At 38.8% G+C, this 25464-nt stretch overlaps 9 protein-coding genes across 9 annotated transcripts; 5 read left to right on the top strand and 4 right to left on the bottom strand. All coding sequences in view use genetic code 12, as the record gives it.

Annotated features, from left to right (window-relative positions):
* Positions 1 to 144: 144 nt before the first annotated feature.
* Positions 145 to 3517, top strand: TOM70 (protein channel; the record flags this gene model as incomplete). Its single annotated transcript, XM_049326622.1, has 2 exons — positions 145 to 1996; positions 2526 to 3517. 2 exons carry the CDS (start codon positions 145 to 147, stop codon positions 3515 to 3517), a joined length of 2844 nt encoding a protein of 947 aa, XP_049182299.1.
* Positions 3518 to 3561: 44 nt separating this feature from the next.
* KGF56_000687 (uncharacterized protein) lies at positions 3562 to 4251 on the bottom strand (the record flags this gene model as incomplete). The annotated part of the gene is made up of 1 exon (XM_049326623.1): positions 3562 to 4251. One exon carries the CDS (start codon positions 4249 to 4251, stop codon positions 3562 to 3564), a length of 690 nt encoding a protein of 229 aa, XP_049182300.1.
* Positions 4252 to 4894: 643 nt separating this feature from the next.
* Positions 4895 to 7768, top strand: KGF56_000688 (uncharacterized protein; the record flags this gene model as incomplete). Its single annotated transcript, XM_049326624.1, has 1 exon — positions 4895 to 7768. The coding sequence occupies one exon, from the start codon at positions 4895 to 4897 to the stop codon at positions 7766 to 7768; it is 2874 nt and encodes a 957-aa protein (XP_049182301.1).
* A 632-nt stretch (positions 7769 to 8400) lies between these two features.
* Positions 8401 to 8856, top strand: TOM22 (Tom22p; the record flags this gene model as incomplete). The annotated part of the gene is made up of 1 exon (XM_049326625.1): positions 8401 to 8856. One exon carries the CDS (start codon positions 8401 to 8403, stop codon positions 8854 to 8856), a length of 456 nt encoding a protein of 151 aa, XP_049182302.1.
* Positions 8857 to 9000: 144 nt separating this feature from the next.
* On the bottom strand, positions 9001 to 10053 carry KGF56_000690 (bifunctional diacylglycerol cholinephosphotransferase/ethanolaminephosphotransferase; the record flags this gene model as incomplete). Its single annotated transcript, XM_049326627.1, has 1 exon — positions 9001 to 10053. One exon carries the CDS (start codon positions 10051 to 10053, stop codon positions 9001 to 9003), a length of 1053 nt encoding a protein of 350 aa, XP_049182303.1.
* A 1640-nt stretch (positions 10054 to 11693) lies between these two features.
* Positions 11694 to 13862, bottom strand: HSP90 (Hsp90 family chaperone; the record flags this gene model as incomplete). The annotated part of the gene is made up of 1 exon (XM_049326628.1): positions 11694 to 13862. One exon carries the CDS (start codon positions 13860 to 13862, stop codon positions 11694 to 11696), a length of 2169 nt encoding a protein of 722 aa, XP_049182304.1.
* A 163-nt stretch (positions 13863 to 14025) lies between these two features.
* Positions 14026 to 15180, top strand: KGF56_000692 (uncharacterized protein; the record flags this gene model as incomplete). The annotated part of the gene is made up of 2 exons (XM_049326629.1): positions 14026 to 14033; positions 14115 to 15180. 2 exons carry the CDS (start codon positions 14026 to 14028, stop codon positions 15178 to 15180), a joined length of 1074 nt encoding a protein of 357 aa, XP_049182305.1.
* A 922-nt stretch (positions 15181 to 16102) lies between these two features.
* Positions 16103 to 23003, bottom strand: HIS7 (imidazoleglycerol-phosphate synthase; the record flags this gene model as incomplete). Its single annotated transcript, XM_049326630.1, has 3 exons — positions 16103 to 17204; positions 17720 to 19509; positions 19920 to 23003. 3 exons carry the CDS (start codon positions 23001 to 23003, stop codon positions 16103 to 16105), a joined length of 5976 nt encoding a protein of 1991 aa, XP_049182306.1.
* A 1911-nt stretch (positions 23004 to 24914) lies between these two features.
* Positions 24915 to 25379, top strand: KGF56_000694 (resistance to Congo red protein; the record flags this gene model as incomplete). The annotated part of the gene is made up of 1 exon (XM_049326631.1): positions 24915 to 25379. The coding sequence occupies one exon, from the start codon at positions 24915 to 24917 to the stop codon at positions 25377 to 25379; it is 465 nt and encodes a 154-aa protein (XP_049182307.1).
* Between the last annotated feature and the right edge of the window lie 85 nt (positions 25380 to 25464).

Consider the following 25464-nt stretch of genomic DNA (forward strand, 5'->3'; position numbering starts at 1 on the left):
ATACCGAAAAAATTGAAATGAAAAACTTCAAATTTTTTTCCTTCTTTCTTTCTTTATAGGCATTGCCATTTGTAGATTTGATTGGCAATTATTCCTTTAGAGGTTCCAAGAAGAAGAGGTACGAGGAGTCGAGTTCTTTTCTAGATGTCAGATAATTTCTTTATTAAGAATAAGACGGCAATTATTGTGACGGCATTGGCTGTTACTTCCGCTGTGGGTGCTTTTTACTATTACAATCAGCAGCAGCAACAACAACAGGGTCAACAGGGTAAACAGGGTAAACAGCAAAAGCAAGGGGGCTCTCAGCTGACAGCATCGTCCAAAGGGGCAAAGAAATCGGAGGATTTTGTTGAACCAAGCTCAAGCTCAAGCTCAAGCTCGAAGAACAAGAAGAAGAAGAGAAAAAATAAGGCATCATCTATAAGTCCCGAGCCGGAACTTGTTGCTGATGAGCAATCGATCAATTATCCCGTAGACTCGAAGGGGTTGCCCAAATTGACGCAGGAAACTATAGACAAGTTGTCTGAGTCAGAGAAGGAGAATTGGGCCAAGCAATTGAAAGAAGACGGTAATAAGGAGTTCAAAAACAAGGAGTACAGCAGAGCTATTGCTTTTTATTCCGCTGCTTTGCAAGTCAAGAAGGATCCAATTTACTATTCTAATAGATCTGCGTGTTACGCTGCATTAGATGACCATGAGAATGTGATTAAGGATACGACTGAAGCTATTAAATTAAAGAATGATTACACAAAATGTATTTTGAGAAGAGCTACTAGCTATGAACAATTGGAAAAATACGAAGATGCAATGTTTGACTTGACTGCATTGACTATTTATGGCGGGTTTTCAAATAAATCAGTTGAGCAAGTCTTGGAAAGAGTTTTGCGAAAACATTCAATCCGCATTGTTGATGCAAAAGAAAAGAAATTGGTTTTGCCTTCTGCTGCTACTATTGGATCCTTTTTTGGTGCTTTTGCTGATGAAACCGGTTTGGAGAATATAAAAGAATCAAGCCAAGTTGGAGAAAAGTTTTTGTATGACGCTTTAGTCAAGATTCAAGGTAACACTAGAGATGGGTACGAGGAAGCTGATACTTTGATTAATCAAGCAGTAGCTGCACTTTCCCAAGACGATACCAAAAAGGATTCATTGGCAATAGCCTTGGAGTACTCTGCGGCTTTCCATTTTTTGAAAAACGATTCAGCAACAGCCACCGAATTGATTAATAAGGCTATAGCTCTTAAACCCAGACCAAGAGCTTATGTATTTAGAGCATTGATCAATGCTGATAAATCGTCATATGAAGAAGCTTTGAGGGATTTCAAATTGGCCGAAGATTTAGATGCAACCTCGCCCGACATTTTTTACCATTTGGGTCAGTTATACTATTTGACTGGCGATTTGCCCAATGCCGAAGTCAATTTCCAAAAGGCGAAAAAGTTGCACCCCGACAATGTTTACGCTTATATTCAATTGGCATGCATTGCATACAAGAATGGCAAAGCAGAAGAGGCATATGAAAAGTTCACTGAAGCTAAATTGAAATTCCCTATTAGTCCTGAAATACCCAACTACTATGGAGAAATCTTGGCTGATAATGGCAATATTGAGGGTGCATTAAAGCAATTTGAAATATCGGCAAGGTTACAGGAAAAGTTGGACAGGTTTAGTGTTGGGGCTTTACCGTTGATCAACCAAGCAACGGTAATATCGAGAGAAAGTTTGGAGAAAATACCTGAAGCAGAAGAACTATTGATCAAAGCTTGTGAATTAGATCCCAAATCTGAGTTAGCAAGAATATCATTGGCCCAAATAAAATTACAAAAGGAAGAAGTAGATGAAGCAATTGAGTTATTTGAAGAAAGCTGTGATTTGGCCAGATCTATCGAGGAGAAAATACAGGCTATATCATTTGCAGAGGCTAGTAAGATGCAAAAGAGGATTAAAAGTGATCCTGTTTTAACTGCAAAGATTAATGAGTTGATGAGACAAAGCGGTATGATGTAAGGAAAGCAAAGCGCCCAAAAGCAGAGCGCCCAAAAGCAGAGCGCCCAAAAGCAAAGCGCCCAAAAGCAAAGCGCCCAAAAGCAAAGCGCCCAAAAGCAAAGCGCCCAAAAGCAAAGCGCCCAAAAGCAAAGCGCCCAAAAGCAAAGCGCCCAAAAGCAAAGCAGAAAGTAGAGCAAGACTCATTGACAGTGTCGAGGGGCTTAACATCCATAGGTGATTAGTAAGTAAATTCTTCTTTTTTTGTAAATATTTCAGATATACATTACAGTAATGTGCATTAGTTTGTTGAAGTTGAAAGCGATCTTCTTCCTCGGTATGTATTTTTATCAATCACTACCAACTGTTATCTGTAAAAGAAAATTGATTATTTTTTAGTACACTTGTTGGAGAAGGGATATAGAGGTATAGAGGTTTAGGTTAGGGGTAGGATTGTCGGTATGGGCATTAAGGTTGAATGAAATTCATTAAATCACTTATACGATCTATTGTTGCTTCGCCGAAACGATTATTTTGTGAAGATTCTCTTCAATTACAGCTTGATCTTACTTATGTTACACCGCAATTGATTGTTTCTTCTGGGCCAACGACAACTTATATTGAGTCGTGGTATCGGTATCCCTTGTCTGATTTGCTTCAGTATCTCAATTACAAGCATCCAGAACATTGGCATTTGTACAATTTTCGTGGTGAGGATTCTGGATACTTGAACCTGGATGTTGATTTCCATGTGAGCCATTTCCCCTTCCCTGACCATTATCCTCCCACTTTGGATATTATCTGGGATGCCACCAACGATATTGATGATTTTGTTCTGGCTAGTGAAGAAAATGTCGCTGTTTTGCATTGCAAGGCAGGTAAAGGTCGACTGGGTACTATATGTTGTGCCTACTTGATGTTGCTCGGTTTTAGAAATGGCGAATTGGTGAATGTTGATGATATTATTGAGTTGTACACCAGTAAGAGGATGCGAGCGTTTGGCGGACTAGGTGTGAGTATTTTGAGTCAGCAAAGGTATTTAATCTATTGGGGGGAATTTCTTGAAAATGAGTCAACTAGGGTCAAGTATAGCAATTGGAAGAAGAAGAAGAGCATGAGCAGCAGCAGCAGCAGTAGTTTAATTGACAAGATTGTGTTTCGCAAATGCTATAGGGATAATTTTGATGTATACGTGTCGAATTACGTGGTGGTGCAGGAACAGAGCAGAAGAAATACCATTGTTGAGCAAGTTTTCGCTTCAAATACATTTTACGAGTTCCAATTTGTTCAAGTTGGCGAAGAGGACATCGAGTATCGATTTCAGAATCCAATTGAGGTCAAAGAAGACGTGATGATTGAGATGGGGAGGTTTTGCTACCTCTGGTTTAACATTTATTTTGAGCTAGCAAAAAACACCGCTTGTAAAGAGAAGCGGTGTATTACCTTCAAATGGAAAGATGTTGATGGTTTCAAAGGTACGCGACAAAAGGGTAAGAAATTATTTGAAAGTATTGAACTATACCTAATAGATTAAGGTAAGTAGGGTATCTAATAGATTAAAAGACCGGCCCCTACTATTTACCCACCTTTTTTTTCATTATCAATTTCTAACCAAAACTGTTTCAATGCACGATTTAGAGATTGTGTGTGTTTGCTTTGTTGTTTGTCATTAATGAACTGGATATTTTTTTGCGTATTTGTGAATGGCTTGATCAACTTGATTTCATCATGGATAATTATTTCCATACGCTTTTGGTCACCATATTTGATGTTCTTGACTCCGTACAAGGTAGTTAACTTTTCAAATAGTTGAGATGCAATTGAGGAACCGGGTGTGGTATTATGCTGGGGAATATGACGTGGTTCTGTTGCTAATGACAGAATTGGTTTTTCTTGTTCTTTTTTTGGTTGTTCTACTCCATCCAACTTTAGTATTTCATTGTTGACGAATTTCTTCAAATCTTGGATATTTATAGGTTTTATCAGCACCTCATCTCTTTTGTAAGGTTTTAGATTGTTCTTTTTCAGTGGGAATGGAGGCAATACTTGAATGCTTTTAATAATTGATGTGTTAATAACTCGATAAGTGCTTGTTGGATCAACTTGTTTATTATCTTTAGATACCCTAAGATTTGATGTTTTTAAGACTAGGATCTCATTAGAAGAGGAGTAAGTGTATATAACACCAATCATCTCCTGGTCTAACAAAGTTGTTACTTTAATCTTGAGATTAAGGACTTGGTCAAAGTTCTTGATATGGATGGACATGCAATAAAATGAGCCCTAAAAGGCAAGGTGCTTAAAAGAAAAGAAAAGAAAAAAAAAACAAAGGGGAGGCTTGAAAAACGGAAAAGCTGAGTTAAAACAAATGAGCCACACAAAATAGTTGGCTAAAACACCCTCTAAAATCTCAAATAACGGGAAGAAAGCAGGGGAAATTAAGCTAATAGTAAGACCACTTGTATGATCATCTAGCCATTCCAAGGGTCCATTGAATGAAAAAAAAAAAAAAAAAAAAAAAAAAAAAAATTTAAAAGAGGTTATGTCGTGAAGTAGTGTCGTAAAAGTTTTTCAATTTTTCACGACAACTCGAGTGTCTAAAAGCTTTGACATTGAATTTTCACGTCATTGCAGTTGTCGCAAAAGGTGTCGCACATTGACAAAAAGTTTTTTTCCGTCATTGTAGTTGTCGCAGAAAGTGTCGCATATTTCCGTCATTTCAATTGTCGCAAAAGGTGTCGCGCATTGATAAAAAGTTTTTTTCCGTCATTGATATTGTCGCGTTTCAATTGTCGCAAAACTGTGGATGCTTTTGCGACACTGCTATATAAAGCAAAGCTTTCCAATTGCAATAGGTGAATCAATGTATGGTATGGGGTGAAAGTAAGTGATAAATGGAAGATATTAGAGGATGAATGATGATCCAATACAGATTGACCAGCTAGAGGACTCGATTATTGACCATCCGGATGAAATAACAAGGAGAGAATTGAATAGTACTTCGTTAGATGAAACTTTTCAGAAGAAATTGAGTGCAAAAGCTCATGAGATTGATGCCGCAAACGGTAAGGTTTCTTCTAGTGATGGCAATTTCTCGGAAAATGTAATGAACTATCAGTTCTTAGTGACAAAGCTGCATTTACAGTTTGAGTATATGGAAATGGGTCTGTTGGCTGACGAGATTAGCGAGTGGTTTACATTTGATGATTTGAAAACTCTTGGTCTTGGTCTTGGTCTTGGTCTTGGTCTTGAAAACATGCGGCTGTTACTGGTGCAGCCGGAGCAGGTGATGCAAGATTTCACAATGAAACTTTTGGGAAGCAGCTTAAACGATGACACAATGGACGACGACTACCTTCAGAAAGTGTCATATTTCAGTTTCGGCGAGTATGCAAATGTATCTAGTAAACAAGAGCAGATTGCCTCAATCATCATCAACAATGAAAAACTCCTAAAGTGCGAGATTTACGAACCATTGATCAAGATGATCTCACAGTTTTTCAATGAAAGAATCAAAGCCGACAAGGAATATCACTCAAGTGGCAGAATACTACTGAAAAAAACGAGTACTAATTACTTGAGAGTCTTGTCATTACTATACTTTCTAATCCTTGTGTCACTAAATAGTGACCAAAAGCATTCAAGGTTTAAAAACTATTTGCAAAAATCTAGCTTTTTGGAAAAGATCTTTAGTTTTATCGAGCATTGGAAATGGCACCCAAACAAGTCATATAGAATCAGGTACCTCATTCTCTTACTAAACAAGCTATTGCTATTTGAATTCGGAGGGATCAACCAGCTACAAAAATGCGATAACTTCCTCAATCGTGCTTATAACATTTGCAAGAAAAAGAACAATGATGGTGAAGAAAAAAGTAAAAGCCTAACTTGTTCTCCATTAGAATATTTTGCATTTAGGGAGGATTTGATTGATAAGTTTCCCTTGTTCGACGCAGAACGGAAATTTGCGGCTCCACCATTACCATCTTTTTCGTCCCAATCACAACAGGAGTCACAATCTATTGATGAAAAATTCAAGATGTTCATGGCTATCAACAACTACTCCAGATCATTGTCAAATATTATTGAAACTCCAAAGACTAATAAATCGCACACAGTGTTGAGTCAATTGCCAACACAACCAGTTCACTTGGCTACTCCTATTCCGTCTCCCAAACTAGCATCCTCCGATTTCATGTCAGGTGGAGAAAAGATAAGAAAGTCTTATCAAGTTAATCAATCAATGCCATTCATCTATCCCAACTACAGTGCTTTATCGCAAGATTGCGTCCCTGTAGCCATGATTGAGGCTGATACCATTTTGAAAAATGCAGTATATGAAAGCTATTCTATAAAGAGACTATGGAATGAACGTGAAATCTTTATGAAACAAGAGAGAGGGTTTGAAAGTGCTTATGACGTTAAGAGCGAGTTTGAATTGAAATTGGAGGAGGCAGAAGCAGAAGCAGAAGCAGAAGCAGAGGCAGAGGCAGAAGCAGAGGCAGAGGCAGAAGCAGAAGCAGAAGCAGAAGCAGAAGCAGAGTTGGAGACGGATAAAGATGAAGATGATGCGATACGGTCTCTCAAAAGAGTTGAACAATTTTATTCCCAAGTATTGTCAAGTTTAAATACTGTTGTTCAAGTAATGATTGAAATCATTAAAACCAATAGAATAGACTCTAACTTAAACTTTTATGAATTGGAATTGAATCCTGCTACTTCATTCATGGTGAATGTTCCCTCGACTCAAGGTAATAATAACAGTAATAACGACAACAATAACAATAACAACAACAATTTTGCAGCAGGAGCGAAAATTGAGGCAGTGTTGATGCTGCAATTGGAAGTGTTTAGTGTCAAGGAAATCACGACTAAAGCAGCAACAAGTACAATACTCAACCTTCTTTCATGGTTCAAGAGAAGTCATGTATTGAAATACTATTACTTTTCATCAATTTTGTTTGACCAGCAGTTTTTTACTGTTGCGTTAGATTTCATGAGTACCAGTTTCAATAATTGTAACTGCCAAGGTGTACCGCAACTGGCAACCGACACGAAGGACGAATTGATAGAGTATGAAGTATTGACTAATCAGAATCGATTGATGAATCCGCAAATCAAGTTACCAAAGCTAGATTTTTTTAACAACTGTTTAAGCAAAACAGCAAAGGAGAATTATGACTACCAGTTTATCAACAAAGTCTTTATACTGGAATTGTCCAAAACGACAGATGAAAATAATATCAATCATATATATATCAATAGCTTCAATGGCAATTTTGCACAAATATTATCCAATTTACTCAAGATAACCAACAAGATCCTCCTAAAGAACCAAAGCCAACGAATCTTTGCATTGAATGATCTCAAGCCATCGGAACTTTTCAAAATGATCCTAATCAATTATGACACCCCGGCATTTTCTCAGCCAATATTGAAGATTTTGAAGAAACTAGTTCCTTACCAAGGCAGGAAGTGGAAAAGCGTTAATATGGATTTAATCAGCTCCATATACCTCAATTGCAACCTCAGCATGAGGGACAATTGGCTCAGTGGTAAGGATCTAGAAAGTGATTTCAATAGTAGCTATGATCAAGAAGTTGCCCTAAGAGCATTGTTGCAGTTTTACAATATCAGACGATACCCTAGAGAAATGGAAAGAATTGGATACAAAGTAGTTAGAGATGATATCTTACCATTGAGCTTGAACAATCTTGATTTGGAAGAGAGCGACACTAGGGAAGGAAGCGACACTAGGGAGCGAAGCGAGCTAGTGGAGCAGTAGAGAAGAGGGAAGAGAGTGACACTAGGGAAGGAAGCGACACTAGGGGGGAAGCGACACTAGGGAGCGAAGCGAGCTAGTGGAGCAGTAGAGAAGAGGGAAGCGACACTAGAGAAGAGGGAAGAGATACTAGAGAAGAAGGAAGCGACACTAGACAAGAGGGAAGCGACACTAGACAAGAGGGAAGCGACACTAGACAAGAGGGAAGCGACACTAGACAAGAGGGAAGCGACACTAGACAAGAAGGAAGCTAGTGGAGCAGTAGAGAAGAGAGAAAAGATTCTTCTCTAATGATTAAGCTTGAACAATCTTGACTTGGAAGAGAGGTCTTGAAATGGTTTTAGGGTAATATAGCAGGACAAGGGGTATGGGTCATATGGCGGTAGGGCGGTAGGGCGGTAGGGTCGTATGACGGTAGGGTCGTATGGCGGTATGGCGGTAGGGTCATATGGCGGTATGGCGCCGCGCCACGCCGCCTCCGCCATTACTCACGTTGTCGGCGTGCATCAACCAAAATGAATTTTTTCAGCGAGGAAAAAAAATTTCCAATGGAGCAAATAAAGGAAGCTTGGTTGATAGCATACAAGAGGAATAAGAAGGACTTATATACCTGTTACTATATTTCAAGAAGAGAGATGGTCAAATTAACACAAGTAGAAGATGATACTCAAATCCAGTTTGCTGACGGAACGACAGAGATAAAGAAGGTTGAAATAAAAAGATTTGAAGAGGAGTCCAGTGGATCAGAATTTGAGGATGATGATGATGCTGATTATGACTTTGATTTTGAGAATGAAACAATATATGACAGGGTTGTTGCTTTGAAGGATATAATTCCTCCACATTATAGAGACCAAATTTGCGACTTGTCTAATACAGTCAGCACTTATGTTTCATGTGGTGTTAACAGCGGAGGAAAATTGATTTGGGCTTTGACTTCCAGTTCTTTGTTATTGGGTGTTCCTTTAGCCTTGGCTATTTTGTCTGAGACTCAATTACAAGAAATGGAGAAGGATATGAATTTGCAAAAAGCTGCTCAGGACGTTTTGGCTCCAGGTAGTGAAAGTGCATTTGGAGAAAAGAAGCCTTAACAGAAGAGAGGGATTGAAGCAATATAACCCTAGTCTAAAAATGTGTATATAATATATCATAGTAAAGTTTAAGAATCTAAAATCTAGCATGTTTGGTGTAATGTAGGTGTGTTTTTATTTACTTGTAAAAATGTTTTATGCAACTTATGCCCTTTTATGCTTAATAGACAATGCATAGATATCCAAGTATTGGGTTATTTCAGTAATAACTTCCCCCACAAAGATTCCATGGATACCTAAAGTGACTCCAAAACCTAACCAACTAACCGAGTTCAACACACTTGACCGGTTATAATCAAACACGCCCACAAGCACTTTGCTAATAATCAATTGTGCCAAGGGGATGAACATGGGGATTTGTATGAATGGAAACTCTTGTAATGTCAAATGAGCCAATATGATTCTGCCTACAGAAAATGCGATTGTGCACCCAATAGATAATACCAAGGAGAACCCATTTTCTGAAACCGTTTGTGGATAAACCCAAGCAAATACAATGATCACCCCATAGTAGATAAAAAAAGGGTATAGTCCTTCATAAGCTTTGGCAATTTCAGTTTTCGATTTTTTGGTTTCCTCGCCATCCTTTTGTTGATAATGCTTTGCAACATTGTGCATTGCTGAAATAATGTTAAAGTACAATGAGCCCAACCCAACAACAACATAGATCAACGAACTATTGATCTTATAAATATCATAACCAAACGAAGTTAAATTCAACTTGAATAAATCGACATTCCAAATATCTGGCCCAAATATCCCTGTTAACACATATATTCCACAAATCATCAAAATCCCTTCAACGGGACCGGAAAATTTTGAAAGAAACAACTTGTGAGTATGGTACTCCTCCCAAGTTGAAGTGTAGAAGTTGCAAACTGAAGCAAATTGCGAAAGCATGAGCAAGCCTCCGTACCCCATCTTCATTACACTTGCGAAAATAAAAGCGCCAAATGTAGTATTGATAGCGTCAATTGAATGGTCAAATAATTCACCCAATGGACCGCTCTGCCCAGTACGCCTTGCGTGTATTCCATCGCACCCGTCAAATGTCTGGTACATAAATAACCCAAAGGCATAAAAGAAATAGCACCATCTTGGCTGGTTTGAATTCAAAAATGGATCATAGTAAAATACAACTAGCAAATTCGAGATGATAAAGAATAATCCTAGCAAGGTTATCATATTTGGTGCCATTGACAAGGGAAAAATCTGCTCAAACCAGTTCCACCATCTCTTCAAAATATATCTCGATATCAAGGAATGATCTTCCGATTGATATTTGTATAGTTTGAGATTGTGTAGTTTGTTAGTTGGAATAAAAAGTCCCATTCTTTCTATATGTGCCTGGTTAATGTGACCCGAACAATTCTATACTACAAAATCTTTACTCCTCCGTCTCTAATTCAAGTTGAACCCTGTTTTATCGTCGTTAATACTTACGGTTATTACTCTTTATCTTTATACCATCTGATAAATTGCAATGCGGTTTTGCTTGCCCCATGTGGTGGAAAAAAAAACAATTATAGTATAAAGTATTGATGTATGGATGCAATTTATGGATAGAGCAAACCTCTTGAGATCAAGGTGCTTGTCAATTGGGAGGGGGAGATGCAAGGAATGCGCGGGGATTGAGTCAATCGGGGTCAGCTTTCAGTCATGGGGGAGGGAGGGGGGGGGAGTTGCAGAGGGCAACAGTTGTGGTATTTGTTTGTTACAAAGTGAGAGGATATTATGCTTTGTTAATGATTTGTTTCTAGAAATTTCCTTTTTTGGGTAGAAACTTTGCAATAGAGTTTCCAAATGCAATATGGAAAGAGCATTAAATAGAGTTTCCAAACGCAATATAAAGAGCATTAAATAGAGTATCCAAATGCAATATAGAAAGGGCATTATATTTTTTTTGATTTCAGATAAAAAGGCTACAAGTCAATAGTAAAGTATCTAAAGTTGGCCATTTGTAAAAGTTCTTTGTAAACCAAGATGGAAAAAATTTACCAGAAAGATGAGCAAAATTCATTTAAAAATGACATAGTTGAAGTAAAGGACTAGTCTAATTCTTCAAACTCAACAATTTACACAGCCTAACAAATAGTTATTAATTATACCTATATTAGACTTGCTACTTATAACTAAAAAATCTACACTGTTCAACTAAAACATATGGCTAAAAAATCTACTGTACAGCTAAAGCTCATCGCTATTGTTTTTTCATATGTTTATTTTTGTTTTTGCAACTTTATTTAATCACGTGACCTTTTTTGCACCCATTTCCTACTATCGAGTAGAGCGAGATAGTGGAGCACACAACACTTAACACTTAGTGACAAGACTTTCGACTACTCTATCGAGCACAACACTTAGTAGCAACACTTTCGACGACACTATCTCGTTCTGGTCGTGTCGCTCGATAGTTGAGCACACTAGCTGGAGCACACCAGCTGCCACCAACACTAGCTGCCACCACTGACTATCAGTATACTTTCCAACACAAGTGAATAGACTTGTTTGTACATCCTATCCCCTATTTTTCAAGTATTTACTTACACACAGGGATCTAGGGCACTACAGTGTGGGTTTGCTACTAATCAATTTGACATTTATTACATTTCTACAGGGATCTAGGGCACTAAAGTGTGGGTTTGCTACTAATCAATATAGTACTATTATCAATTTGATTTTTATTACATTTCTACATACAAGAAACTTTATGATTACCCAGAACGTGAAATACATTACTCAAATCATCCCTCTTCTTCCTTGAAACTTCTCCTCTTCCCTACACATCATAAACTCATCAAAAAAAAATTATTTTTCTTCTTCTTCTTCTTCTTCTTCTAATCAACCTCTTCCATAGCAGAGTCAGCAACTGGCTCATCTGTGGCTTCATCCTTCTTTTCATCAGCAGTGGTGCTGATGCTGGTTTCAATTGCAGTTTCAGGCTCTTCATCATCAATGTTCAAACCTAAAGCAATTAATCTATTAATTCTATGAGCAAAAGTGGATGGTTCTTCCAATGTGAAACCTGAAGTTAACAAAGCTGTGTCAAATAACAAAGTGGTCAAATCTTTAACAGTCTTGTTTTCTGGACCATCTTCTTCAACCTTCTTCTTTAATGATTTGATGATTGGCGATTTTGGAGAAAGCTCAAAAGTCTTCTTTGAGGACATGTATGAAGACATGGTTGTGTCTCTTAAAGCCTGTGCCTTCATTATCCTCTCCATATTAGCAGACCATCCAAATTGGCCGGTTCTGATTGCTGCTGGTGCATCAACTAGTTTGTCGGAAATAACAACTTTTTCAACTTGGTCTCCCAAAATATCCTTCACTGCTTTAGTCAATGGCTCGAAATCTTTCTTTTCTTGTTCTCTTTGTTTCTTTTCTTCTTCGGTTTCTTCCAAATCAAAGTCTTTGGTAATGTCAACTAACTTCTTGTCATCAAATTCCTTCAATTGGGTCATGGCATACTCATCAATAGGATCACACATAAACAAAACTTCAAAGTTTTTGGCTTTCAAAGCATCCAAGAATGGAGATTTTTCAACAGCCTTTAATGATTCACCAGTGATGTAGTAGATATTCTTTTGGTGTGGCTGCATTCTGGTAACGTAATCGGTGAGTGAAGTAGCTTCTTCACTTGATTTTGTAGAATGGTATCTCAACAATTTAGCCAAAGCTTGTCTGTTTTGAGTATCTTCATGAATACCCAATTTGATATTCTTGGAGAATGCAGTATAGAATTTATCAAATTGTTCTTGATCTTCTGAAATTTCTTGAAATGTTTCAATCATCTTCTTAACAATATTCTTCTTGATGACTTTCATAATCTTATTTTGCTGCAACATTTCTCTCGACAAGTTCAATGGCAAATCTTCAGAATCAACAACACCCTTGATGAAACTTAACCATTCTGGAATCAAGTCTTCGGCATCATCAGTGATGAAAACACGACGGACATACAATTTGATATTGTTCTTCTTCTTCTTTGACTCAAAAGCATCAAATGGAGCTCTCTTTGGTACAAACAAAATAGCTCTAAATTCCAATTGACCTTCAACTGAAAAGTGTTTCACGGCTAATGGATCTTCCCAGTCATTTGAGATTGACTTGTAAAATGCATTATATTCTTCTTGAGTAATCTCTTTAGGGTTTCTTGTCCATAATGGCTTAGTCTTATTCAACTCTTCAGTTTCAGTAACTTCTTCTTTAATTTTTTTGGTCTTTTTCTCCTTCTTCTCATCATCACCTTCGTCTTTAACTTCTTCCAATTTAGGTTTCTTGTCATTATCTTCGCCACTTTCCTCTTTTGGTGCTTCTTTTCCCTCTTCTTCCTCCTCCTCTACTGGTACTTCCTTTTCAACTTCCTTTGTTACAACCAACTCAATTGGATAAGCAACAAATTCCGAGTGTTTTTTAACAACTTCTTTAATTCTCTTTTCTTCCAAGTATTCCAATTGATCATCCTTCAAGAACAAACGCAACATGGTACCACGGCCCAATCTTTCATTCTTTTCGTCCAAGGTAACGGTGAATTTACCACCAGCATTGGATTCCCAAATGTACTGCTCGTCATCATTGTGCTTAGAAATAACCTGTACATGATCAGCAACCAAGAAAAGGGAATAGAAACCAACACCAAATTGACCAATCATCGAAACGTCTGCACCGGCACTTAAAGCTTCCATAAAGGATTTGGTACCTGATTTAGCAATGGTACCCAAATTATTAACCAAATCGGCCTTTGTCATACCAATACCGGAATCTCTAATTTCCAAAACTTTTTGTTCCTTGTGTGGAGTGATTCTAATAAACAATTTTGGTTCAGATTCCAATAAAGAAGGATCGCTCAATGCTTGATACCTAATCTTGTCCAAGGCATCTGAGGCATTAGAGATCAATTCTCTTAAAAAGATTTCCTTATTAGAATAAACAGTGTTGATGATCAACGACATCAACTGAGAAATCTCAGCTGTGAATTCATGTGTTTCAGTTTTAGCCTCTGACATTCTTTCCTATGAGTTTAACGTGCTACTGCTAACTGCTAACTGCTAACTACTAACTACTACTAAAAAGAAAACCAATTTCAAAAAGAAGAAAGAGAGAGAGAGAGAGAGAGTAGTTGAAAGATGAAAGAAATTTCCTACTCGTTTTATAATCCAAGAGAAGAGAATGCCAACGTTGCTCGAGTTGCAAAGAATGCTCAGGAATTTGAAAGAATCTTCTATAGGGTTCTGCGGGGTCACGTGATGCACCACTAGCGAGCAAAGCGAGCTAGTGGTGCAGTACCTACTGGATGAGCGCGACACTAGCGAACGCAACACTAGCGAGCGCGACACTAGCGAGCGCGACACTAGCGAGCGAAGCGAGGTAGTGAAGCAGTACTTACTAGATGAGTCTACTATCGAGCGCAACACTAGCGAGCGAAGCGAGGTAGTGGAGCAGTACTTACTAGATGAGTCTACTATCGAGCGTGACACTAGCGAGCGAAGCGAGGTAGTGGAGCAGTACTTACTAGATGAGTCTACTATCGAGCGCAACACTAGCGAGCGAAGCGAGGTAGTGGAGCAGTACTTACTAGATGAGTCTACTATCGAGCGTGACACTAGCGAGCGAAGCGAGGTAGTGGAGCAGTACTTACTAGATGAGTCTACTATCGAGCGCAACACTAGCGAGCGAAGCGAGGTAGTGGAGCAGTACTTACTAGATGAGTCTACTATCGAGCGTGACACTAGCGAGCGAAGCGAGGTAGTGGAGCAGTACTTACTAGATGAGTCTACTATCGAGCGCAACACTAGCGAGCGAAGCGAGGTAGTGGAGCAGTACTTACTAGATGAGTCTACTATCGAGCGTGACACTAGCGAGCGAAGCGAGGTAGTGGAGCAGTACTTACTAGATGAGTCTACTATCGAGCGCAACACTAGCGAGCGAAGCGAGGTAGTGGAGCAGTACTTACTAGATGAGTCTACTATCGAGCGTGACACTAGCGAGCGAAGCGAGGTAGTGGAGCAGTACTTACTAGATGAGTCTACTATCGAGCGCAACACTAGCGAGCGAAGCGAGGTAGTGGAGCAGTACTTACTAGATGAGTCTACTATCGAGCGTGACACTAGCGAGCGAAGCGAGGTAGTGGAGCAGTACTTACTAGATGAGTCTACTATCGAGCGCAACACTAGCGAGCGAAGCGAGGTAGTGGAGCAGTACTTACTAGATGAGTCTACTATCGAGCGTGACACTAGCGAACGCAACACTACCTCGCTTCGCTCGCTAGTGGAGCAGCACTTTCTAGATGAGCGCGACACTAGCGAGTGGAGGAGTACTTACTAGATGAGTCTGCTATCGAGCGGAGCGAGATAGAAAGAGAGAGACTAGGCGAGTGAAACTAGATAGAGAGAGACTAGGCGAGTGAAACTAGGTAGAGAGAGACTAGGCGAGTGAAACTAGATAGAGAGAGACTAGGCGAGTGAAACTTGATAGAGAAAGTTTTTGTAAATACTGATAGAAAGAGTCTTTATAAATAATAAATAGAGAGAGTCCTTTTGAATACTGATAAGAGAAAAAAGATTGTAGATAGAAAAAAGAGATTGTAGATAGAGAGAAGAGAGTGTGTAGAGAGATTCCTTGTAATAGCCAGTGTAGTCAAAGCTGCTCTACTATCTCGCTTTGCTCGATAGTGTCGCTTGATAGTGTCGCTCGATAGTGTCGCTCGATAGTGTCGCTCGATAGTGTCCAAAGTGTCACAGGGCTGGCTAGAGAGTCCTTGTTGGTAGTAGTATTTAGTACCATCAAGTTTGAGTCAAATTGGTGCAAAAAAAAGATTAGACTAGAGACGAGTATTACGAGTCCAATCGATAGATAGAGAGAAAAGAGATTGTTAATAAGGAGAAGAGAGTGTTTAGTCAGAGCTGCTCCACTATCTCATTTCGCTCCATAGTGTCGCTCGATAGTGTCACATAAATCCTATCGCAACTAACGAATCACGTGATCTACATAATTACTAACTGTCACTGACAATTTATGGCATAGTAATTGTCACTGAAACTAGCGACAATATGCACCTTATTTAGAATATGTATGTGCATAACAACACTATCGAGCAAAGCGAGAGAGTGTTGCTAGTGGTTGGTGTAGTTAGTGCTGCTCCACTATCGAGCGAAGCGAGATAGTGTTGGTGGTCGGTGTAATCAATGCTGCTCCACTCGATAGTGTTGATAGTCTATCTACTATCGACTAGACTCGTTTCACTCGTCTAGTCTCTCTCGCTTCGCTCGCTAGTGTCGGTGATTATCACATCCTCCAGCTCAATACCACAATCGATACACCTTTTCCGTATCAAGTTCTCCCCAATAGTGACACCGGCAGACCAGTGATGTACATGTCTCTCATTTAACGATTTACCATCTCTCAATTTCCTCGTATACTCCTCAGCTCTAGTCTTTTTCCTCATCTCCCTTAATGCATCTTGGTACCTTTTCTCCTTCCTCTTCAATTTGTTCTTTTCACGCCGCTCCCACTCCAAATCTAACCCTTCGGGCGACCCCCATTTGCGCCATGCAAATTCTTCAACTTGAAATCGTAAAAACAACTGCATTCTACTATATCCATGAGGATTGGGTTTTTCTATCCTCGGCAATAATGACTCATCTTGCAATTCCGGTTCCGTTAAAAGATAGTCTTCTTTACATTCGGTTTTGACTAATAATGAGTACTTCTCGGGCATTTTCTTGATACATGCTCTACAGGCACGTACTTTTCGAAAATTCGTATACAAGTTCAAATCAATATCAACAGACTTGCATTCGTAACATCGTGGAACATTCTCTATATCTGCTGGAGGTGGCGCATTTTTAATTCGTTCAAGCTCTTTTTGTTTCTCTTTCCATTCTTGTAATGTTTCTTCATCATGCCGTATTTTCGTGTCATCACTGATAAATCCACCTCTAGAGTCCTGCATCGTGGCAAAATCGTACTCAATATAATCTTTCTTGTTAATCGAAGGTGGCTGATATCTGCTCCTCTTGCTGTCAAACGAAAAATCTTGTTTATTTTGGTTAAGTCGAATATTGTCCATGCTCACAACTGCATTAGTATCAGGCTTCCCTTCTTTCTCCTTTCGTAGCCTATTTTGAATCTCTATCGCTTTTAATCTATTCTGCTCGACATGTTCTATTTGCTCAGCGGTTTTGGACCTTTTAACTGACCCATCCTGTTCAAACTGGACAAACTTTGACTTAAGTCCTGCAGAAGGGTCTAGAATTTGCGATGCAGGTCGTTTCAGTAAAACACGGTCTTGTTGTGTGCTAGAAACTACAGGATCTCGCTTTCTTTGTAGTCTCTCTAAAGCTCTTGCTCTATTTGACTCCTGGGATGAAGATAAACATGTTAGAAAATAAAACTTTATTCAAAAGTGTTCATTCCTTAGTACAAACATCAAATACATACAATCTTCTTTCTTTGCTCTTCTGATATATGACCCAGCTGCGACATCTCTCTCTCTCTCTCTCTCTTTTGTCGGTTTGTCGATGACAGCTAGTCAATGTGGCTCCACTAGCTCGCTTCGCTTCCTAGTGTCTATTACAATGATATATTTGCGCTATGAGGTTTTGATAATTGCTCTATCAGGTACGCGCCGAAAAAAGCCCCTACTACAAGATAGTACGAGGGACAAGCCAGTGGGACCAGACCCTCATCTAAAACCGAGCAGTAGAAGTAGCGATACTAGAGAGCGGTATGGGAGCAGTAGAAGTAGCGATACTAGAGAACGGTATAGGAGCAGTAGAAGTAGCGATACTAGAGGGCGGTATAGGATCTAGGTGGCCGTTACATATATACATACATATCTAGAATTTACTCTCTTCTCTATAACTCAACAGTATCATCCAATCGCACGTCCATTTTCGCTTCATCTTGCAAAAACCGTTTGACTTGATTAACAGTATATTCGCCACGATGAAACAATCCAGCACCTAAAGCCGCATCGATTCCACATTCCATCTCAAATACTTGTTGGAAATGCTTGGGGTTTCCAGCACCAGAACTTGCAATTACCGGGATTGATACTTGAGATTTGATTTGATTTAATAGCTCCAAATTGAAACCGGAGTTGGATCCATCGTGGTCGATTGAATTTAGCAAGATTTCTCCAGCACCCAAATCCTCGCATGCCAAACAAAGTTCTAGTGCCCCTAAATCATGGAATTTCCTACCACCTTGAGAGGTAACTTGGTAATAGCAATATTGTTCGCCATTAGGTCCATACTTTGACTCATTGGTGATTTTTATCGTTGCCATTGGGCAACTTTTGGGCGATGCAACATATTTCCGCTTAGGGTCAACTGAAATGACAACCGCTTGGTTTCCAAAAGTTTTGGAAATAGTTTCGATGGCCGATGTGCCTTGTTTCTGCTTGTTGTTAGCGTAGTATTCCTCAGCAATACGTACTGCATCAGAACCAATACTCACCTTATCTGCCCCGGAACGGAAATACAAATCAGCAACTTGAACAGCAGGAACTACTTGGTGAGTTTCTGGATCTTGCATCTCTTTGATTCCTCCACCAACTGTAAGTGGAACAAATATAGATTCAGCAGCCTTCTGTAGCACTTGCAACATTGGCAAGTCCTTTAAAGGCGAGTTTCTAAAAGAAGTGATGTTCAAAAAGGTGATTTCATCTGCACCTTGCAAATAGTACTTTGTAGCTAATTCTACCGGCTTACCCAAGTTTCTAACTTGTGGACCGGTGCTATTATCTTCTTGCGAATTGGCAGTGGTACAAGTTTCCCGTACATTATATTGATCACCTTTGGTAACAACTAAATCGCCAGCATCGTTTGTTCTCACATCCAAACACGCAATAATTCGCCTGGTTAACCTACTCATTGTTTTCTCTATACCTTTTGGTTGTGTTTGAACACTAGATTGATTCAACTGAGGAAACTGCTCACCATCTAAAAAGCTTTTTACAATTTTCAACCCTGCAATACCTGATTTTTCAGGATGAAATTGTGTAGCAAAAAGGTTACCCTTGTTAATTGCTGCAATGAACTGTTCAGAACCATACTTTGCCAATGCAAAATTCCAGCCTTGTTTCCTTAACGAGTTGAGCTCGTTTTCATTTTCCCCATCAATAATTGCAGCATATGAGTGAACAAAATAGTACTTGTTTTGCAAATTTAAATTGAATAATGAAACATTGGGTGAAATTTCTTTGTCTTTGCCAATAGTTATCCTCTCAATACTATTCCATCCAATATGTGGCACAGCTTTCTTAATTCCTTTTGCCCTGTAAATAGGATCATCGGTGTTAAATTTCTTCAACTTTAAATCTAATACGCCTAATCCCTTTGCATTAGGACTTTCTTCAGATGCCAGCACAAATGCCTGTAATCCAACACAAATTCCCATTAGAGCACGATCAGCTGCAATGTATCTCATAATATGTTTATCCAAATTACGCGCATAAATTTGGGTAACGAAATGACCATAATTACCAACTCCAGGGAAAATAAGCTTGGTGATATAGGGATCTTGCTCAATAAACTCTTGTTCATTGTGAATAAATCTTATAGTACAATCACTATCAACCTTTTTAATGGCATTGGTAAGGGACCTCAAGTTCCCGCTCTCCAAGTCAATAATATGAACTACCTTCGACATCTAGACAGATAAAAGAAACAAAAGACACGTTTCAAAAGGTTTAAAAGAGCTCTGGCTAATGGTGAAAATGGGGAAATTTAATAATGAAAAATTGACCTCATCGGTATTGAGTCAGAATTTTTCAATTTACGAGTCACGTGACAGTTGATCTCTCGTCATTTCCTCAAGAAAGCCAACAACTACAAACTTGCAAGTGAAAGAGATGCAATCAAAAAGGGTCCTTTTTTCTTTCTTCCTTTTCCTGCCTTATATATATATATATGTCCAGCATGTATCTATGTTTAAGAGAGTTTCTGAATATACAATAAAGGGTTTTCTTCTTTGTTTGATTTTTTTTTTTTATTTTTTGTTCACCGTTTAGTTGCTTCAATATGTACCCCAAGATGAACACTTTTATCATTCAGACTAACAATATTCAGATCATCGTCATCGAAAACCAGTTCGAAAAACCTTACATACTCATCAGTTTCTCCAACCAACTCAAACAATTTCAATCCAACAAATTTAATCAAGAAATTGTTTACATCAAGATGCAGTGATAATAAGACAACACTGTATTTAACATTCCCTTTTCCGAAAACAACCTCAAGTTCACAAAGTAAAGTTTCTAGGAAATGTGGCATTAGTTGTGGAAAATTTTGCATAATGCCAAATGTTATCTTATCATTTATACTAGGGTTGTTTTCGTCATATGGAATTTCGGGGAATAATTTACCAGAAAACTTTGATTTTAAGGTTTCTGGTGACCTGGAACCCATATGAATTGCATCGTATATGAACGATGCACCCGGCTTAAGTATCCTATGGAATTCTCGGATTATAGTACGATAAGTATTTTGGGTAATTTGCATTGCTAAATCACGAGAATGGATTAAGTCGAATGTATTTGAGGAGATCAGGGACATTCCATGGGGATAATATTCTATATTGGTTGGCTTTGTACTGAAATTAGATGTCTGGGGAAAAGGTGATGGTGGTGGTGGAGGAGGAGGAGAAGAAAAAGAAGAAGTAGAATATTGTGTTTGTGATGATGAGAAGGAGGGGGAGGATGTTGGTTTATTTCGAAAACCAGTGAATGGGTGTACTGATTGATCCTTAATTTGTTTACTTAGTTTCACCAATTTATCCATCGTCATGCTATTAAATTGTTGATAAGATACAAGACCAAGTTTCTTAAAATACGATTCAAATAGTTCAATGTCTGATTTTTTGAAATCTTGTTTTGGAGAATTTGTATCTAATAACTGTTTTATGTATTCATCATAATCAGTAATCAATTGGGGATCCTCATTATAAACGTGTGATTCAACAAATCGTATAAATGGGATAGTCACCGCAAGGTACCATCCATATTGTAAGGATTGAGTCGAGTTATAGATAAACACTTTTATATTTTCTCGCAGGTACCCTCTAACATGTGCTTTATACTGATTGAATAACTTTACCAAGTGTCCCTGAGAAAGTAAATGGTTCTTGTGCAATTTCGTAACCATATCCAATCTATATTTCTCCAAAAGAATATATTCATATGACAACTTGGTAATGCTTTCTATTAATAATTTGGACTTCACTGCTTGTTCCGGTTCATCATTGTATGTAAGCTCTTCGTCTTTTCTGAAATTGTATAACGCGGTAGCGATAGTATCAAACATAGCCTTATATTCATAATGCTTCTTTTCCACATCAGTCAACACATCACTTTCTTCAACAGTAGGTAATTTTATCAAATACCGTACATAGTTGATAAAATTACACTGGACTAATTCTTCATGGTTTAATAAGCTTTGATTTTCGGATTTATGACATACAAGTGTTCTTATAAATGATCGTGCTTTAGAATAAAGCATATATGCAAGAACAGCCTCAGTAGTAGACAATGACGTATAGTTTTCATTACTAAACATCCCATTTGATTCAATCAAGATCTTGCCTCTCTTTTGTCTCATAATGAATTTGTATAATGAATGTACACGAATTTTGGCAAAATTTAATGCATCGCTTGTGTGGTATTCACTCATGATTTTGAGAAAGTTATTATACCTAAAGATTTGGTAAGGTGGGGAAAGAAATTGTTCTTGGATACCTTCTGGTGTATTATAAGCACTTAGATCTAACACTGGTTTGAAGGCAGGAATCTTGTTGCTGTTATTGTTATCATTGTTCTTCTTCTTCATGGGTGATATATCAGGAAAATAAGAGTCGAAAGACGGATGCCGATCACCACCTGGGGATTCTACGTTTGGGGAAATGTGGTCTGGTCCTCCAGGGGATAGGAATGTACTATCTTTCCTCTTTTGGTGGTTAGATGAGGTTAAAAATGAGGATATTTTCTTGAACTTTGCTGAAGACTCTTTGAGATTGTCCATTGTGAGTAAATTTTGATTGCCATGAAATGAAGTATTCGATGAGTTCCTATGAAATAGTTGATTCAGTAAATAGTGACTTCCTGGAGATTGTGCTTGTGCTTGTCCTTGTGCTTGAGATTGAGACTGAGGTTGACCATGAGATTGCGTTGGCGATGTAGTGATACCGGACGAACTGTTGGCTGTTTGCAGTGTAGTCAAGGGAGTTATTGGTGTTATAGAAGACTGTGACGATCGAAAGGGATTTGAAGACATCGAGGAGCCGGTGGAAGGAACCAGTGATACTGAGGCTGGCGGTCCTGGTGAAGTTGCTGTTGCTGATGTTGTTGCTGCTACTAGAGGTATTGTAGCAGCTCGGTTTACTTGAAACTGTTTGAATGAATCCGGAGGTATTGTTTTACCATACGTTGTTGCTATTTTCAATGGCGTGTCTTCTTCCCTAACGACATCCTCGGGATTAAAGACCAACTGCGCTGCTGTTGGTGTAATTGCGTGATGGGGCTTATGTGACTCGTGTACTTGTTCTTGGTGAGTATTGCTTGTTTGGTCGTTGTTGTTGTGGTGGGTGTGGGGATGATGAGTATGGGCGTTCGTTGGGCTTTCCAAAGATGTCGGTAGATTCAATGACACTGGAGGCGCCTGTGGCGGCTGTGGATGTGGATGTAAATGTAGATTTGGATTTGGATGTGGGTGTGGATGTGGATGTGGATATGGCGATTCATTCTCATCTACTAGTGAATGAGTCAAGGTTTCCATACCTGAAATCATAGTTGAGTGACTCGACATAATTGATTTAGAATCGCTATCTGTGTCTGCCAGTTTTGAACCTGTTGAAAAGCCTCTTTGTGATAAGCTACTACTGCTATTGCTGCTATTAGAATGATTACCACCACCACTGAATAAACTCCATCCTGCTTTTAATTTACTTCGTTTCGAAGTAGAGCTTGTAGTGGAATCATTATTGTGCAAACGGCTCGCTATCAGATACCTATGATCCTTATTATCCCTATCTGGATCCACATCCTTGTCACTATCACTGTCCAACTCGTTTTTCTTGCGATCTTTGCCTTTCTGCTTTTTAAGTTTCTGCTGGGTTTGATATGAAACCGAAGGAACGACAAAGAAACTCATATTGATAGGGTATACTTGATTATCAACTTTTGAAGGAAAACTGGGTTCAAGCGAAGCGAGGTAATGGAGTAATACTGACTAGCTGCCCACTATCGAGCAACACTTGGCAGCTGGTTGGGCTATGGGGCGGAGTTGGTTAGCGAGCAGGGACCTTAGCAAGCAAAGCGGGCCAAAGCGAGCCAATGGGTGACACCTGGCAGCTAGTAGGGCTATGGGGCGGAGTTGGTTAGCGAGCAGGGACCTTAGCAAGCAAAGCGAGCCAATGGGTGACACTAGGTGACACCTGGGGGAAATAAGTTGGGCTGTGTGGCGGCGGCGGTGGTTAGAAAATGGTTCTGCTGTGTGGCGTAGCGGCGATGGTTTAAGAAAATCGTTAGTGCCGAGGCGCCAATACTCGCGTTGAATTAGGTGGCTCTAGTAACCGATGCTAGACAAAAGCAACTGTCGCCAAAGTGGAAAGCAGCTGATGCAAAAGTATAAGCAACCGATACAGAATGTTTATGACTGATGGTAATCCTTGCTTCTACTTGTAATAGAGATTCTTGTTTGAATATTGAAATTCATTCAACATAATAAATTAAATTCATCATCGCATTTCCATTGTGGGATTTTTCATTCTTCATTTCTACGAGATTTAATTTGGCAGAAAAGGAGAACCTATAAAAATTAGAAAGCCCACTAAGATTAAGCCGGTTCCAGTCTAAATTTTAAGTTGCCGCGATATATGTGTAACATTTCCACAGGTTGACATTCTCCCAGTTATCTCCGTTACCTTATTATGTCTATGATAGGAATGTACATAAAATAAATTAAGCTTTCATTTAGGAGAGTCACGTGACTATTTCAAACTGTAAAAGATGGTTTGAAAAGGCGACAAATGTTGAGAGATACACTATCGAGCAGAGCGAGATAGTGTTGTAACAAGCTAGTCCACTATCTCGCTCTGCTCGATAGTGGAGCAACACTGACTAGCTTTTATCTCGCTCTGCTCGATAGTGGAGCAACACTGACTAGCTTTTATCTCGCTCTGCTCGATAGTGGAGCAACACTGACTAGCTTTTATCTCGCTCTGCTCGATAGTGGAGCAACACTGACTAGCTTTTATCTCGCTCTGCTCGATAGTGGAGCAACACTGACTAGCTTGTATAGTGCTCTACCACTCTGGTGTTCCTATTTCCACTCTGGTGTTCCTATTTCCATTCTGGTGTTCCTATTTTGCTCTTTCTGTTTCATCAGTTTGTCTTTTTGATCAGAGTAGTTATATTTATTTTGTAAGCAATATTTTTTAGTTGATCTCGACTCTATGAGATAGGCTTTTAAAAAGAGTATTTCAGAATACACATGGGGATATCTCTTTGAAGTTGGTATCGGAACCCTTAAAAAAGGAACCAATCAAAATCCAACAATACAGCATATCCATTAAAACATCTCCATTAAAACATCTCCACTAAAGCATATCCATTACAACATCCCCAAGAAAAAAAAAACAATAAATAAAAAAAAAATTATTGCAAAACCAACAATTAAGTAATAACAGCGAATCATTAAGATCCAAATAAGATGAATCGAGTAGATAACTCACTAAACACGATGTGATGCTTACTAATCCTTTTTAAATCATCTCTATTTTGGTATAGACATATCTGTCCTCTATATAAAAGAGTCATCTATAAATAAAAGAGTCATCTGCTAGCGCCGTGTGGGATCGATGCCTCCGCCCCCTCCCTTCCAAGTAGTAAATGGTAGCACCAATAATATAATAATAGAAATGAGTATATACTTTATCTATCCGCTCAATACTCAACTAGGAACTGATTATTTTATCTTGGGCTCCCGATTTGTAAATCTTGGAATAAAATTCCCATATTCTCATTTCCCTCTCTTAGAATATATATACTAGATCAACCAGTCATGGATGACAATCAATCAGCCGCGAATGAAATTCATTCAACCATGAATGACATTCGATTTAGCCGTTGGTTAATTACGTTAATCCTTATACCGATTTTTGCAATAATTCTAGCACTATTAATATGGAGAAGAGTAAAAAGACGTAGACAGGGGAAAGTTGTGCCTGTTTATAATACTGCACCTCAGGGTGGTGGTGGGGCTTATGCAATGTATGGTCCACCACCTATTCCCAATGGTCAATATTATGGCAATAACAATATGGACTATGCTAAACATCAAGAAAACTTTTCTTATGTGCCTCCCCCTTATCCACAACAAAACACACAAGGACACACACAAGGGCATTACCAAGGTCAAGATGGAGCAGAGGCCAGTCTGGGGTATATTCCACAACAACAAGGAGTATCAGATAGTACGACAAATTACAGTGCACCCGACGGGCCACCTCCTGCTCATTCCAAGTAGATATGAAAAAAGAATAATCATCAAGCTGTAATCTCATATAAACTTGACTATAAAAAAAGACTAATCATCAAGCTGTAATCTCATA

The sequence above is a fragment of the Candida oxycetoniae genome (assembly GCF_023343755.2).
Source record: "Candida oxycetoniae strain CBS 10844 chromosome Unknown scaffold6, whole genome shotgun sequence".
Classification (NCBI taxonomy): Eukaryota; Fungi; Ascomycota; class Pichiomycetes; order Serinales; family Debaryomycetaceae; genus Lodderomyces; species Lodderomyces oxycetoniae.